Source organism: Fringilla coelebs, assembly GCF_963513975.1.
Source record: "Fringilla coelebs genome assembly, chromosome: 9".
Taxonomy (NCBI): Eukaryota; Metazoa; Chordata; class Aves; order Passeriformes; family Fringillidae; genus Fringilla; species Fringilla coelebs.
In genome coordinates, this window is record NC_140067.1 from 27,491,866 (window position 1) to 27,505,347 (window position 13,482).

Consider the following 13,482-nt stretch of genomic DNA (forward strand, 5'->3'; position numbering starts at 1 on the left):
TCCCAGCTGTGTGTCACAGAGCCACTGTTGCTGCTTATTTTCACTCCCATTAGGGACTCCTTTTGCAGAAATCCTGCCTTGTTCCAAGATTTGAGGGTATGGAGCATGTTGAGACACTGTGTATTTCCTTTTCTGCCGCATCTTTCCCTTGAATCCCTTCATGAGCTTTGAGATGGTGGAAGATCCATGGAAGGAATTGTAGTTCTTACTTACCTTTGAAGCTTCCTGTCAGTAGTAAGGCTTGTTTCAGCCTGCTTTATCAGGGTTGGAACTGATGGTTATTCAAACTGGGCTGTGTGGTCATGCACAGCTGGGTAGGTTGGGGTTCTGACAAGCTTTCAGATGACAGCACTTACCTAAAATGCTTTTCTCTCATCCTGTCTCTATGGTAAGTACATAAAACACTGTGGAAACATTGACATTGGGCAAGCAGACCTGTTGTCAAAAGGTGTTAGGGCTCCTACTAATCTCTCTTCAGGGGAAAAAAATTCCTCCCAGCATACAAACTTGGCCACCACATTAGTTATTCAGCTGCTTGGCAGCTCCTTGCTGGAAATACTAGGAGCAGAATACGAACCCTAATAAAGTGGAGGAAAATTTGGCAAGTACTTCAGTTAGCCCTTGATTTCACCATAGGAATAGTGCAGTTCAGAAAAAGGAGCTCTGAGGCGTGCCAGGGGTGCTCTTGTCATCACTGGGATGGAGGGTTATTTCTGTGTTTTTATTGATGGTAAGTAGAGAGTGCTTTTTGGCAGAGGCTGAAGGCATGAATTTGCCTTTAATGTAGTTTTGTTGGCTTGGTTTCTGGTCATTCTGTCCTTTTCACTGGCTCTGAGGAGAGAAAAGATGTTGCTTTTCTGGTTGTAGGAGAGCTGTTGGGGACTAAATGACACTGAATCACCCATTATCTCTTGGAAATAATTTTCTGATTCTGCCCATTGCCTGCTTTTTGGAAAATAAGCAGGGACACTCCGCTCCATCCTGAACACATTTGGAATTTTAAGGAAAATAATTGTTGCATGTTTGCAATGGAAGCTTTCAGAAATGTTCCCATCTGATAGGACTGCTCTGCTCCATAAATACAACTAAACTGCCATCAGTTTTACTGAGATGTCTTTCCCTGTCTGTGGGGATTAGCTTGGCACTGGCTGCTGCTGCTCTCCACGTTTCCTCACTCTGCACCACTCAACACTTCTGTTGTTGATATGTGATTATGGAATCACTGCCCCTCTATTTTTCCCCTTCTTTAAAAATAAGCCCTGTACTTCAAGAATAATAAGGTACAAGTTGTCATCTGACTGAAAGAAAGGGAGCTTTGTGGATATTTATATCATGGCTAGTGGCATTTCAGAGCCCTGAGGAAAAACAACACAGTTTCCAGTCTTCAGCGATGTCGGATGTGGCAGGAGGCAGCGGCAGGGATGTATCAAGAAGGGGATTTTTTCCAAGCTGTTACTTAACTGATATTAGCATTTGAAGGCACATAAGGCCTGACCTTTAATCCTATGTGTAGACTTGATCTGCTTACTTGAATGCCTCATTGTAGTGCTGCAGAATGAAGGGATTGCATCAGACCCAAGAGGAATCTTCTGTCACCAGAACTTGCCTGTTTAGGTGTGTGGCTGCATGAGCCCATCCCACATCTAACATCTGCAAGCTCAGAGCTTTCAGATGCACCTCCCTGATCTCTTCTCTAGCTCCTGTCTGAAGCAGTCATCATTGCATTCATCAGTGAGTGATCATTCATCTCCAAAGCTCAAGCCTTGCTGTGTGAGCTGACAGAGTTAAAAAGGACAGTCCTGACCTGCAGTCTTTCCCAAAAGTTTGTGTTCCTCATTACACATGGACCTCTTGCAATTCACTTCTGTAGCAATTCAAAGCATGGTGCTTAATTAGTTTTATGGGGCTTTAGTGGAAGAGGTTGGTGGGTTTTATTACATTCACGTGAAAAGCTGGAGCCAAGAATGTAAAAGGAAAACCGAAGATGAAGAGCACCAGAAAGCAGAACAGGGTTTGTGAGGCGACCAAGCGTGCATGTGATACTGTGCAAAGTCCCAAAGAGTCTTCTGTCTAAACTGGTAACATACTTCAGAATAAATTTTGAAGTCACAGCTGTTGTGAGAGGCTCCAAAGATATCAGCCATGCAGGAGGGTGAGCTGAGAAATAATTTAAATAGGTGGGACTGAGGCACCAAAGCTACGCTGGGGTCTTTGTTGCTGTGAGTTTTCTGGGAACGCGCGTTCCACATCTGTGGAGTTTGCAACGTGCTCACAGCATCACACTGCAGTTATGGTGTCCCATGCTCTGGAAAACCAGCTTGCTGAAGAGAGCCTTGCAGGGGTGCTGGGCTGTGCCCTGACTTGTGTTCAAAAGGACCCCAATGCACACACAAAATGGTCCCACTGTGGTGTTCTCCAGGGCTGACTGACAGCTCCAGACATGGCATGGCATGTCACTCTGCCAGCAGCCTGTGGAAAGCTGTTCTGACGTAGCCAACCCACTTGGCAACAGAGCCATGGCTGGCTCACAGTGCCTGATGACTCATTTAAGTCCTGGAGTTGTTATTGCAGTGGAAGAAATCGTTCTGTTCTTTAATTCCTTTGTGCAGCCCATGGATCAGTTGGATGGTATCCTGCCAAGGCCTGTAGTTAGAAGAAATTATAACACAAAGATCTTTTGGGGCTGGGCAAGTCGTGACTGCAAATTCTGCGTTGGAGCTGACAGCCCAGGAGGGTTTTCTTTTGCCATCAGAAAGTTTACCAGCAGTTCCAAATGCAGCTTCCTTGGTTAGTGCTCAGTGCAGCAGCTGGAGGCACTCTCACTGCCAGCCTACCCACATCAGCAGGACAGGGCACGCACGTATTCATCCTTTTCTCCCCCTGCTGATTTATCACATGCTTTCCTTACCCAGGAGACCAGATCCCCAGAGCTCTCATCTTCCCATTTCTGTTGCACTCTTACACCAGGAGCTCATGGCTTCATCCTTCTCCTCTACTCTCTGTCAGGTTTGTCATGCTTAGACAGGGGTAGGGCTCATGGTGCTTGGGAAGCCAAGGTCAAAGCAGGAGCAGCAGTGGTTTTATTTTACATGTGGTTTGGTTTTTGGTTGGACACCATGATAAATGTGAGTTGCAGTTATGCCAGAAATCTACCTGGAGGGTTCATGTCTCTAAAATGGACTAATACATAACTTGTGGGAGAGACTGTTGTGCTCCAGGAGTTTGCACAAATGCGCTTTTGCTTCACAGAGCTTATGGTGGTTTCCCTTCATTATCTTTATGCTTAAATAGAATTTTGGACAATTTTGGGACACACAGCCTTCCTTGTCACTCTCACAAACTGAGTGGTATCAGAAGTAACAGTGTGTCATCTGATTCTGCATCTCAGCTTCTTGCCTGAATTATTTTACCTGGTATTAAGGGCATAAAGGTGCCCTTTGTTATTCAGAGCAGCAGGAGCATGCAGCCCTCTCCTTTTTCTTGCTTAAAGGTTGCCTGTTCCAATCACTTTCCTGAATGATCACAAAAATCCTGATGCAGTATGAGGTTGAACAAGGCACTGAAAAGCATCTTCCAAGTCTGACACATCCCTGGCAGTGCAGAGGCAAAGCTGCAGGAAGAGAGCATGAAGATGCTGCAGCCTTTTTGATAAAGAGGGGGCACGAGCAGGTTCTGCAAGGAGGGAAGTGAGTTGGAGAGGTCCTTTAGGCCAGGTTTAACGCTGGCCTTTGGGCTGCCTGTCCCTGGAAGGCACTGGGTGATTGAGGATTCGCTGGCCTCTAGTGGTGATGCTGGGGAGAAGCTACGAGAAGCAGCTGTGTTCTCTCTGTGCGTGCTCCTGGGTGTGCTAAAAGGCAGGTAGTGCTGCCAAACATTTCGGGTTTGAACGCTCCCTTTGCTCCTGAAACAGTTAAAGGAGGTCCTGGACCCCTGTGCAGGAAGTCCCTTGATTTTTGCAGTGTCTGTTTTAGACCCTTGGGTCTTGAGGGATCTACAGTGTCTAGAGAAAGAATGATTTTTAGATCATTGCAAGTAAATTGCGTAAAACTAGTGTGTGAGATAAAAATGAAGCTTAATCTTATAAAACAATCAGAACTTGATATCAAAACTTTGTGAAGAGATGAATCACAGAACCCTAGAAGGGTTTGGGTTGGAAGGGACCTTGTTAGTAGTGACAGGAACAATGTCAAATGCAGCTCAATCATGAGAAACTTATGGGAAATTGATTTTAAAATAAATTTTAATAGATCAGGATTGGGAACCAAACAAGCTGGGTTATGGTTTGGTTGTTGTTTTTGGGGGGGTTGTTTCAGGTTTTTTTCAAGTATGAATTTAGTGTCTGTGGCTAAATGAAAATGCACAATTTCATCAAGTAGGTTCCCCACCAAAAGGTGCCAGTAAGCCCTTCTCGATTAAATGCTCATCCCTTTGAATTTTGCCTTCCCTTCTTCAGTCCTGCCTTCCTTGATCCCTGTCTTCCTTCCTATATCTCTCCATCCTTAGTCTCAAATAATCCATTTTATTAAGATTTAGAGTACATTCGGGGCTGTACTCCTTTGAACCATGGTTTTGAGAAGGGAGTGGAAGGAAGATTAAGTTTTCATAAGAGCTCTTGGTGTTTTCAATATATTTCAGCCTTTGACAAAGACATTCATATTCATCCCTGGTATTGCCATTTTTGTAAATCATGATATAAGTAAATAAATATTAGCAGCACATGGGTGCTTCCCAGGATTCCCATTTCAGCTTTTAAAATGCTGAAACTGGCCCCACTCAGCACAGAGTGCAGTTTTGGTTCAGATCTCACTGCAGAGCTGTGAAAGCAAAGAAGGTGTTAATGCCACGTGCTAACAAGGTGGTGGTTTTGTGTTCCCAGATGTGAAAGGACCACCCACCCACAGACTGTCCTGTGGCCAGTCCCCCTACACCGAGATGACAACATGGGAGAGGAAATACTGCATCCTGACAGACAGCCAGCTGGTGCTGCTCAACAGGGAGAAGGAGGTGAGACAAGCTCACATGGGTGCCTCAGTGGCTGCCCTTTGGGAACAGGGGGGAAATGATGCCTCAGGTTTGAGCTGTTATGTTTTTCAGATTCTGTGCTGCTTTAGCGTGTGGGTCTGGGCTTCATATTATGGGATGGTGAGCTCTCTGCACAGAGCAGGAGACAAAACAATTCCTTCTCTATCTGGGGACCAAGGACAAATGATCCAAATCTCAGGCCCAAGAGCACAAACAACACGGACTGAAGAGAGAAAAACAAGATGGATGAGGCTTCATGGGCCAAAGCTGTAATTGGACAATTATCTCCAATATGCAAATGGACCAAAACTTATAAAAGTTTTATATGTTTAAATGGGCGACCTGTGGCTGGTCATCCATTTTGTGGCCATTTTGGGTTGTGCTGCCCAAGGTGGATCCATTGAGGCCTCTTAATAAATCCCTACTTTATTCTTTGGCTCTGTCTAGTCTCTGCTCTGGGTCAGCCTTCACAAGGCATCAGCCTTTATCAGTAAAAGAAAAAGGCAGCTTTCTTCATCACCCCTTTATTTCACTCAGGAATCCTTTGAAATGTGTGTGAGGAGGAAAAGGGAGTTTAAAAAGAAATTCTTTACTGCTAGAGGGATGAGACACTGGAACAGGTTGCCCAGGGATGTTGTAGATGCCCCATCCTTATAGGTGTTCAAGGCCAGGTTGGATAAGGCCTTGAGCAACCTCTTTTAGTGGAAGGTGTCCCTGCCAATGGCAGGGGGTTGGGACTGGGTGATCTGTAAGGTCCCTTCCAACCCCTTCCCATTCTCTGAAAAGGGGAGCTAAGCTATCCTGTGTGTGAATGGGGTGGTGCACACAGTTGTAATCCAGCTGGCCCAGATGCTGGTGGCACAGAAGAGGTGACAGCAGCCAAAGTGCAAAGTCCCTCCTGGAGTTCTGCAGCCTGTGTTTGTCTGCTCTGTGTCTTCCTGTGTTCCTACTCCTTTAATGGTGGTTAAAACCACCACAGGTGCCTCTTTAGGGTAGTGCAGGCATAAAGGGTAGGGAAAAGTGAAGGCTTTTTATCCATGAGTTTTAGTCTAATGCCATAGTTTCCTATATTTGGCGATGACCCCAGTTTTTGTGGTTTTTCTTGATTCTTTTGAAGCTTCTGTATATGGCTGTTACAGCCTGAGTGAGACCTGTTTCTGGTGTGGAACAAAATATTAGTGAGCTGTGCTCAGGTTTATTTGCAATGAAATATTGCCTTGCATAGGGAGAGTGGGAGGAAATGGTTTAGAGAAGGACTTGAGTTATTAGAAGGGAACAGCATTAATGCTGATGTGTGGGAGAGGTGATCAAAAGCAGGCAAAATGGAAGGCCCATTTAATGGTATTTGTTTACTATGTAATTCCTTTTCTAGTCTGACAGGACTGACACCTGAGGAATTGAAGTATGCACTGAAGAAACTTAAGGAGATGTGAGAATCATTCTAAAACAGTGCTGTTCCAGCATGGCTTGACCAAAAGGATGCATCTCATTAACAAATGTAATTGAAACAGCACTGGCTCATATCACAAATAGTTACCTGAAGGTGGTAATCATGCACTTAGGGGGTTCTTATTTCCCCTACCACAGACAGCTGAAAGCATTTTGCTGGGAGTAAGATGAGTCTTTTGACTAGATCCTGAGGAGTAAATGTGGGAAGTCCAAAGTATCACATCATTATATTCTATGTTTAAATACACACAGGTTTTTGTCAGAAGCTGAGGAAATTCAGTATCAGGCTATAGAGGGCCTGAGGTTTAAATGTAGCAATAACCCCCCAAAAAAGCAAGCAGTAAATTCTTGCAGTGTTCTGTCAAAGGACTCTTCCTGCGCTACCACAATGAGAAATTGTTTATTTTGGGAAATGCTGCATGCAGATGGGCCAAGCAGACATGCCTTTGGTGCAGGTGTGACTCCACATGCTGATAATGGGATTTGTTTCAGAAGCCTGTAGCTGGAGTCAGATTTGCCATTCTGATTTTCAAGTAATTTGTGGCTACTGTGAAATGAAAGGAAAAAGGGAACTCCTTGCAGAGCCATGAGTGTTCAGTAGGAAAATCAGAGGTTGGTTTAGTCTGGCTTCTGAGTCTGGACACACAGTCCCTTACAGAAACACCACATGCAGAGCTGCCAGTCAGGAGAGAGACACAGGGCTGATACTCTGGATTTACACTTTCTTCTAATTTTTCTGAACTAGGAGTATCCCTTTGCAGCCTTCCTGAGAAAGGGGAGGGGAGGCAATGCAGTTAAATTTTTCTTGGCAAGTCATTGAGAGTTGAAAGAGGCTCTATGAAATGTGATCTAGGAACAGGAGTGCACAAAGGCCTAAGGCAGCAGTGGGGTGAGATGCTTGTTAAGAGCATGGTGATGGAAAAGTCTGTACAAGGGGAATCATAAAAGGATCCTGGGTTGGACCACTGGTGCAGGGAGCCTAAGCAAAGACAGGTGAACAAAGAAGAGGGAGGTTACTTTAAGAAAAAAAAAAAGATTATGTTCAGAGTAAAATTATTGGAAAGGTGATGCTGGAGGAAGTGTTTTGTTGACTCAAACCAGGCAAGAGGAGCAGGAGAGATTCCTGCTCTGAACACAGTCCTTACTGATAGAGTGAGTAGGTCAGAATTCCTTTGGGCTGCTGAGGAGGATCTTAGAAACCATGTTCAGGACAGAGGGACACTCAGCAGCGAGGGACAGGGTGCAGGGAAAGAAGGAGGAGATGGCAAGAGCAGAGTGCCCTTGCAGCCCAGGGGGAGTCACAGATGCCTTGAGAGGCTGCCTGGGACAGAGGCTGGGCAGTGTTAAAGGAATAAAGTAGGGATTTATTAAAGGGCCTTCAAAGGATACACCTTGAGTAGTGCAAGAGCCTGGCTGAGGCTACACCCAAGATGGGTCTTGAGTTTTCACACTTTTTAAAGTTTTGGTCCATTTCCATATTGGGGTTGATTGCCCAATTCCAGCTCCAGGTTATGCAGTCCTATCCTCCCAGTCTGCTCTCCTCAATTCCCTGTTCTTTAAACATTTTGAGCCTGAGGCTGCAACAATGTCCTTGGTTTTGGGGCTGGAAAAGGATTGTTTTGTCTGACTAAACTGTGAGGAGAACTTGCTAACACTTTATATGAAGTTCAGAGTTACCTACTAATGCAGAACAGACTCTGGAAAGCATGAAAGGCATCAGGAGCACTTGTATCATCACAAGGCTGACATAACTTGAAAGGTGTAAGTCTGAAACCTCTCATTTTATTCTCTGTCCATCTGCTTTGTTACTTCATGGAATGAAATCCAAGAAGCTTGGCCTGTGTGAGTCTGGAAGGGAACAGAAATGTGTGTTTATACTGCTTTGTCAAATCCTTCCGCAGGTACGTGTGTCCAAGCCAGAAAGTGAAAAATAGATACAAAATGTAAACAGGTAAATGGAAGAATTCTCCACTGTTTCAGTTATAATGCTAAATTTGGGGGTTTTTTCAGTTAGTGCTGCTAAAATACAGCATTATGAATTGCAGATTTTAAAGACCAAGGGAACACTACAGAAATAAACATTGTATTAGAGAAAACTCATTTCTCATAGTGTCCCACCACTATAGATTTATTGTCAAGGCAGTTTGAATGGAGTGTAGGCAAGAGAAATTCTGTGCTGTGCAAGAGTAGGTTGAAAATCAGAGTCCTTTTGAAGTGCAACTTGATCCAAAAATATCTGTAATTACTTAGACAAAAATAGTCTGGCAGTATCACCTTGTGTAGTGTAGAAAAACATTAATTACTTGACACCTTGTCAACTTTATAAAATGAGAATAGGTGAGACTGAAGAATGAAAATTATTAATGAATGAAAATTATTAATGAAAGGAAGAGTTCAATGCCTAAAAGGTAAGTAGAAAGAAAATTAATTCCTGCAGGAACATGGGAGACAACTTAGCAAATAAGGAGTCCTGAGTGACAGGAGGTGTGCAGGTATTACACAGTGGGATAATATTTAACAGCATTTTCCAAGACAAGGAAAACAGGCCTAGATTGATGCCCATACAAATCAGGCATTTCTTCTACAAGGAAGAGTTTTCCCTGTCAGGAAGGTGTAGATGTTTTCATCTGCTCTGGGAAACCTGTTCCATCAGGTGGGAGGGTCTGTGAGGGCACAGAAGACATGTCTGCAAAACCAGAGCCATTTGAAACAGGGAAAGGGAATGAGTGTTCATGAAGAGTGGTTCCAGACACAACCCTGTGCACAGCACTTCCACTTGGAGGCATGTGACAAATGGCTGCACCTGGCTCTGGGCTGCTTTTCACTTGGGCTTTGTCAGCAGCTTGGCTGTACTCCTGCAGAATGTTTTAGTCTTGTGTTTGCTTGGAAATGAAGATGAACAACACTTTTCACTGTGTTAGACTCTTCTTTTTCCCCTCCCTGCACCCAAACCTCATCTTTCTTCTCAGGTTTAGAGGTGGTTTTAGTCAAGGGCAAAGGCTAGCAAAGACCTGCATGCACTGTGACAGGATCTGCTGCTCACTGGTGCTGGTGACAGCAGCCAGCAGCAGCAGCACACCTGGGAGGTATTTTCCTTCTTTCCATCTCCTGTGACTGACACCAGTAGTGGTATGACAGTGGTGATCCCAGGGAGCAAACACTGCTGCATGGGGCCCTAGGGGAAGCTGCTCCCAGATCTCACTGCCCTCCTCAATGGACTTGTCACCTTGGGGATTTTACAGCAAACATGTTTCACCTGTAAATAAGAGTTTGTCAAGGCTGAACCCAGCCATAAGATAAGATTTGCCTTAATTCCCAAGCAAATTTAATTTCCAGAAGCCCAGAGAAGTGTTTGCTGTCAACATTTTTAAAGTGGATTTCCATGTCAAAATTTTAGCTAGCTTCTAACTTTCTGAAGGAAGGTAAAAGTTAAAATGCATTATTTAACTGGTTTTGACATGATTCCAAACTTCCCAATTGTTAGATCAGAAGAGTCTGCAAATTCTCAAGTTTGTCTTGAACCACTCTTTCCAATGTGGAAAAATCTTATCTGCAATGAAGACTTTTTTTTCATCTGTTTTTTTTTTTAAAAAGAACCTGTCTTAGTATGCCTTTAAGAGGCATTAAATGCTTGGAAAGCTCTTCCTCCTATTTCTTCTGAAATCCCCTCATCATCAAACTGCTAGAAATCCCCAATACAAACTTTTTATACTTAAAAAGCATGTTCATTGGCAGGTGAGCTGGGATGCTGTTCAAGGATTTAGAGTCTGAGCTCTGAACCCATCCTCATTAAATTGTGAAATTTGTCATGGAAACGTGACCTGTGATCAAAATTAAGATTGCTAAAATGATCAGCATCTGGACTGTCCCTGTGTAGCTTTTTATCACAGAGTTAACACTGCTCAGAGCCCTGTCCTGAACCAGCAGCTTCAGCATGTCAGCTCAGAGTCAGAGAATTCCCAGGCTGGTGAAGTCTCAGCAGGGAAAGAAGATGATAAATCTGGATGGGGGAAAAAAAAAGAGCTGAAAGATTGAATCACCATTAGAGTCCTGACTCTGCAAGGCTGTGCCGTTCCCTTCAATCCTTTGCTGAACTGCCTGCTGGACTGGGGGGGCTACAGGAGTATTAGGAAGGTTGCAGATGTCTCCCTTGGTCTTCACATGGTATTTATTTGTGCAGTTCCTTGTGTTTTGGTGCCTCCCCATCCATGAATCCATTGTCTGAGCACAGAACCCTTTATAGAACTGTTTGAAAAGTGCCCAGTCCCAAGGGATGCAGAGCTGCCTGACCAAGCTCATTTTACATGTTCACAAATCTGTATTTTTTTAGAGCAGGCTGGTCTCATGCTGAGCAATAAATACAGGTCCTGCAGTCTTGGAGTTAGTTCTTTTTGTCAGCATAAATTGAGACTATGGTTTTGGAGAAGTTTTACTGTAAATAACAAAGCATTTTCAAGTCAGACTTAAGGAGATCTTTTTGAGTTCCTTTGGTGGGGAAATCAGTGCTGCAGTAGCTGTATTGGTCTAGAGGAGGCAGGTGGGTGTAGTGCAGTGAGTTCAGTGTGTCAGGGCTTCAAGGGCTGCTGAAGCAGCTGTGGGCTGTGACTGGTTATAGCTGAGCTGGAAATCTGGCTCACAGCATCCCACCAAAAGATTCTCGGAAGGAAATCAGGAGATGCAGAGGATCAGGAGAGTGTTTAGAAGGGAGTAAGACTAAATGGAGCTTCCAGATGAGAACCAAAAATTTAATATGTGAGTTTGATTGAACAAATGTGGCATAAACTAACAAAATTAGTCTCTGTTTAACTTACCAATGTGCTTTTGCACAAGAGCTTATACAGCTGTAAAAATCACCAGAGAAGACAGTAGTCTGATCAGAATAAGCACCAGGGGTTTGGGAAACTTGTTTTGAAAAATGGGCACTGTTTGAAGGAGACAAATAAATCAGGATAGTAACAAATAGCATTTAAAAATGACCTTAAGAGAATGTTAAGTGCTTAGAAATCAGGAAATGCTAGTTTTGAGAGCCATTGTAGTGTGCAGCCTGTTACTAAAAAAAATGCCGTATCTCTGAGATCTTTTACAACCTTCAGTGCAAATGAATGATAGCTTTTTGTTTGCTATTAATACTCATTTTTCAGAGTTGATGGAAGATATGAAAGGAGAAGCAGCACAGGAAATAGGCAGGGGCTTCTATTTCTTTAGGTGCCAGCTGTGTGTTACGTAGCCACAGGAAAAGAAACTGCCATGCTACATGTACTGCAGTTGTACTGCTGGAACCAAACAAAACCAAACCAAAGTACACTGAGATGTGCTGAATCTCCCTCATCCCTGAGGTTCCTTCCAGCTGTGGAAGGTTCAGGGGAGCCCTGCCCAGCCACAGGTTCCAGAGGTGGTAACAGGCACCAAAAGAACAAGAAGGTGTGGTGGCCACCGACAGAGTTTGTGGTGGCCAGTACCGAGCGGTGCCATTGCCTGCGTGCTGCAGGTGGCTGCAGGTCTCTCTGGGCTGGAGCAGCCACAGACCCACCAATGGTGGTGAACCCCAAATTCACCAATGCTGAGCTCAGTTACCACCTGAGCATGGCAGGACCTGCTGGGCCGTAGCCATGAGCGGGCTGCTCGGGCTCTCTGCAGCCTGGGAGTGTCTGTGCAGCGCCTGTGGGCACCAGGTAGCTGTCACAAGTTTTGCTTTCTCCAAGTTTTGCCTGGAGCAAAGCTTTGAGAAAAAGCAGCAGCCTCTGCCTGAGTTTGCCAGCATGGAAGCAGCCATGGTCTGGCACTGGGGAAGCAGTTTAGAAAGGCAGGAGTGCTTTGGTGAGGGGTCAGAGGATGCTGGCACCTGCTCGTGGCCCTTGCTGGGCTGAGCGTGCCCTTCACTGCTGCCATGCTTTCCCGGGGAGCCTCTGGAATTTTGTGTTACTGCCACAAATGCCACCCAAGAGCTATTAGCAGATGAGGAGAAAATGACGTCCCCTGTGGTGTTTTCAGGGTTCCCTGGATGAAGGAGGAATTGAGAGTTTAACTCTATGTTCTTAGAAGGCTAATTTGTTATTTTATGTACTTATATTATATTAAAGAATACTATACTAAAGAAGGGATACAAACAGAAGGTTATAAAAGAATGATAATGAAAACTTGTGACTGCTTCCAGAGTCCCAACACAGCTGGCTGTGATTGGTCATTAAATGAAAACAATTCACATGAAACCCATCAACCAACCACCTGTTGGCTAAACAATCTCCAGACCACATTCCAAAGCAGCAAAACACAGCAGAAGCAATCAGACAATTCTTGTTTTCATTCCTCTCTGAGGCTTTTCAGCTTCCCAGGAGAAGAAATCCTGGGCATGGAGGATTTTTCAGAAAATCTTGGAGTGCCAGTCCCCTGTCAAGATGGCACACGAACAGGGTGGCCGGGTGCCGAGCTAACAGCTGTGGCATGGTTTCTCCGCAGGTGCCTGCAGAGGGGATCCCGGAGCCGCAGGATGCCTCCCGCGGGCGCTGCCTGCGCCGCACGGTCAGCGTCCCCTCCGAGGGCCAGTTCCCCGAGTACCCGGCAGAGGGGGCCGCCCAACTAGGTAAGAGAACCACTGAAAGACAGAAATGCATAGATTAGAGGAGCTGCGAGCTCTCGGAGGGCAGCGCCCTGCCGGAGCAGCCCGGCTGGGTGGGTACCACCGCGGCGTGCGGAGGTCGCGCAGCCCAGGCGTTGTGGGTAAACGCCTCCAGCAAAGCGACTGCCAAGCGCCAGGATTTATCCACACATCAGGGAGATGGTTATGGGATGCTGGCACATGGGGAGCTTTGTAGGTGTGTTTTTAAACTCACTAGGCAGCCCTGGGATTTAGAGGTGAGAGCTGTTGGATGCGGGTCAGTGGGAATGCAGCTCTTGTGGATGGCTCTAAGTGGTTCCTGCTGGTTTAGAACTGGTAGCTGGATATGTTTTACCTCACCTCTGGAATTTCCTTGGCTTCATATTTTCACAACAAGCACTCAGTAACAGGTTTTT

At 45.1% G+C, this 13,482-nt stretch overlaps 1 protein-coding gene across 7 annotated transcripts in view; it reads left to right on the forward strand.

Moving 5' to 3' along the window:
* Positions 1-13,482, forward strand: part of RASAL2 (RAS protein activator like 2) — a 163,515-nt gene that overhangs the window by 76,263 nt on the left and 73,770 nt on the right. For all 7 annotated transcript variants that reach the window (XM_084211711.1, XM_084211712.1, XM_084211713.1 and 4 more), the window contains exons 2-3: positions 4,877-5,004; positions 12,928-13,051. In XM_084211711.1, coding sequence (XP_084067837.1) covers positions 4,877-5,004; positions 12,928-13,051 — 252 coding nt within the window. The remainder of the gene's footprint in view (positions 1-4,876; positions 5,005-12,927; positions 13,052-13,482) is intronic.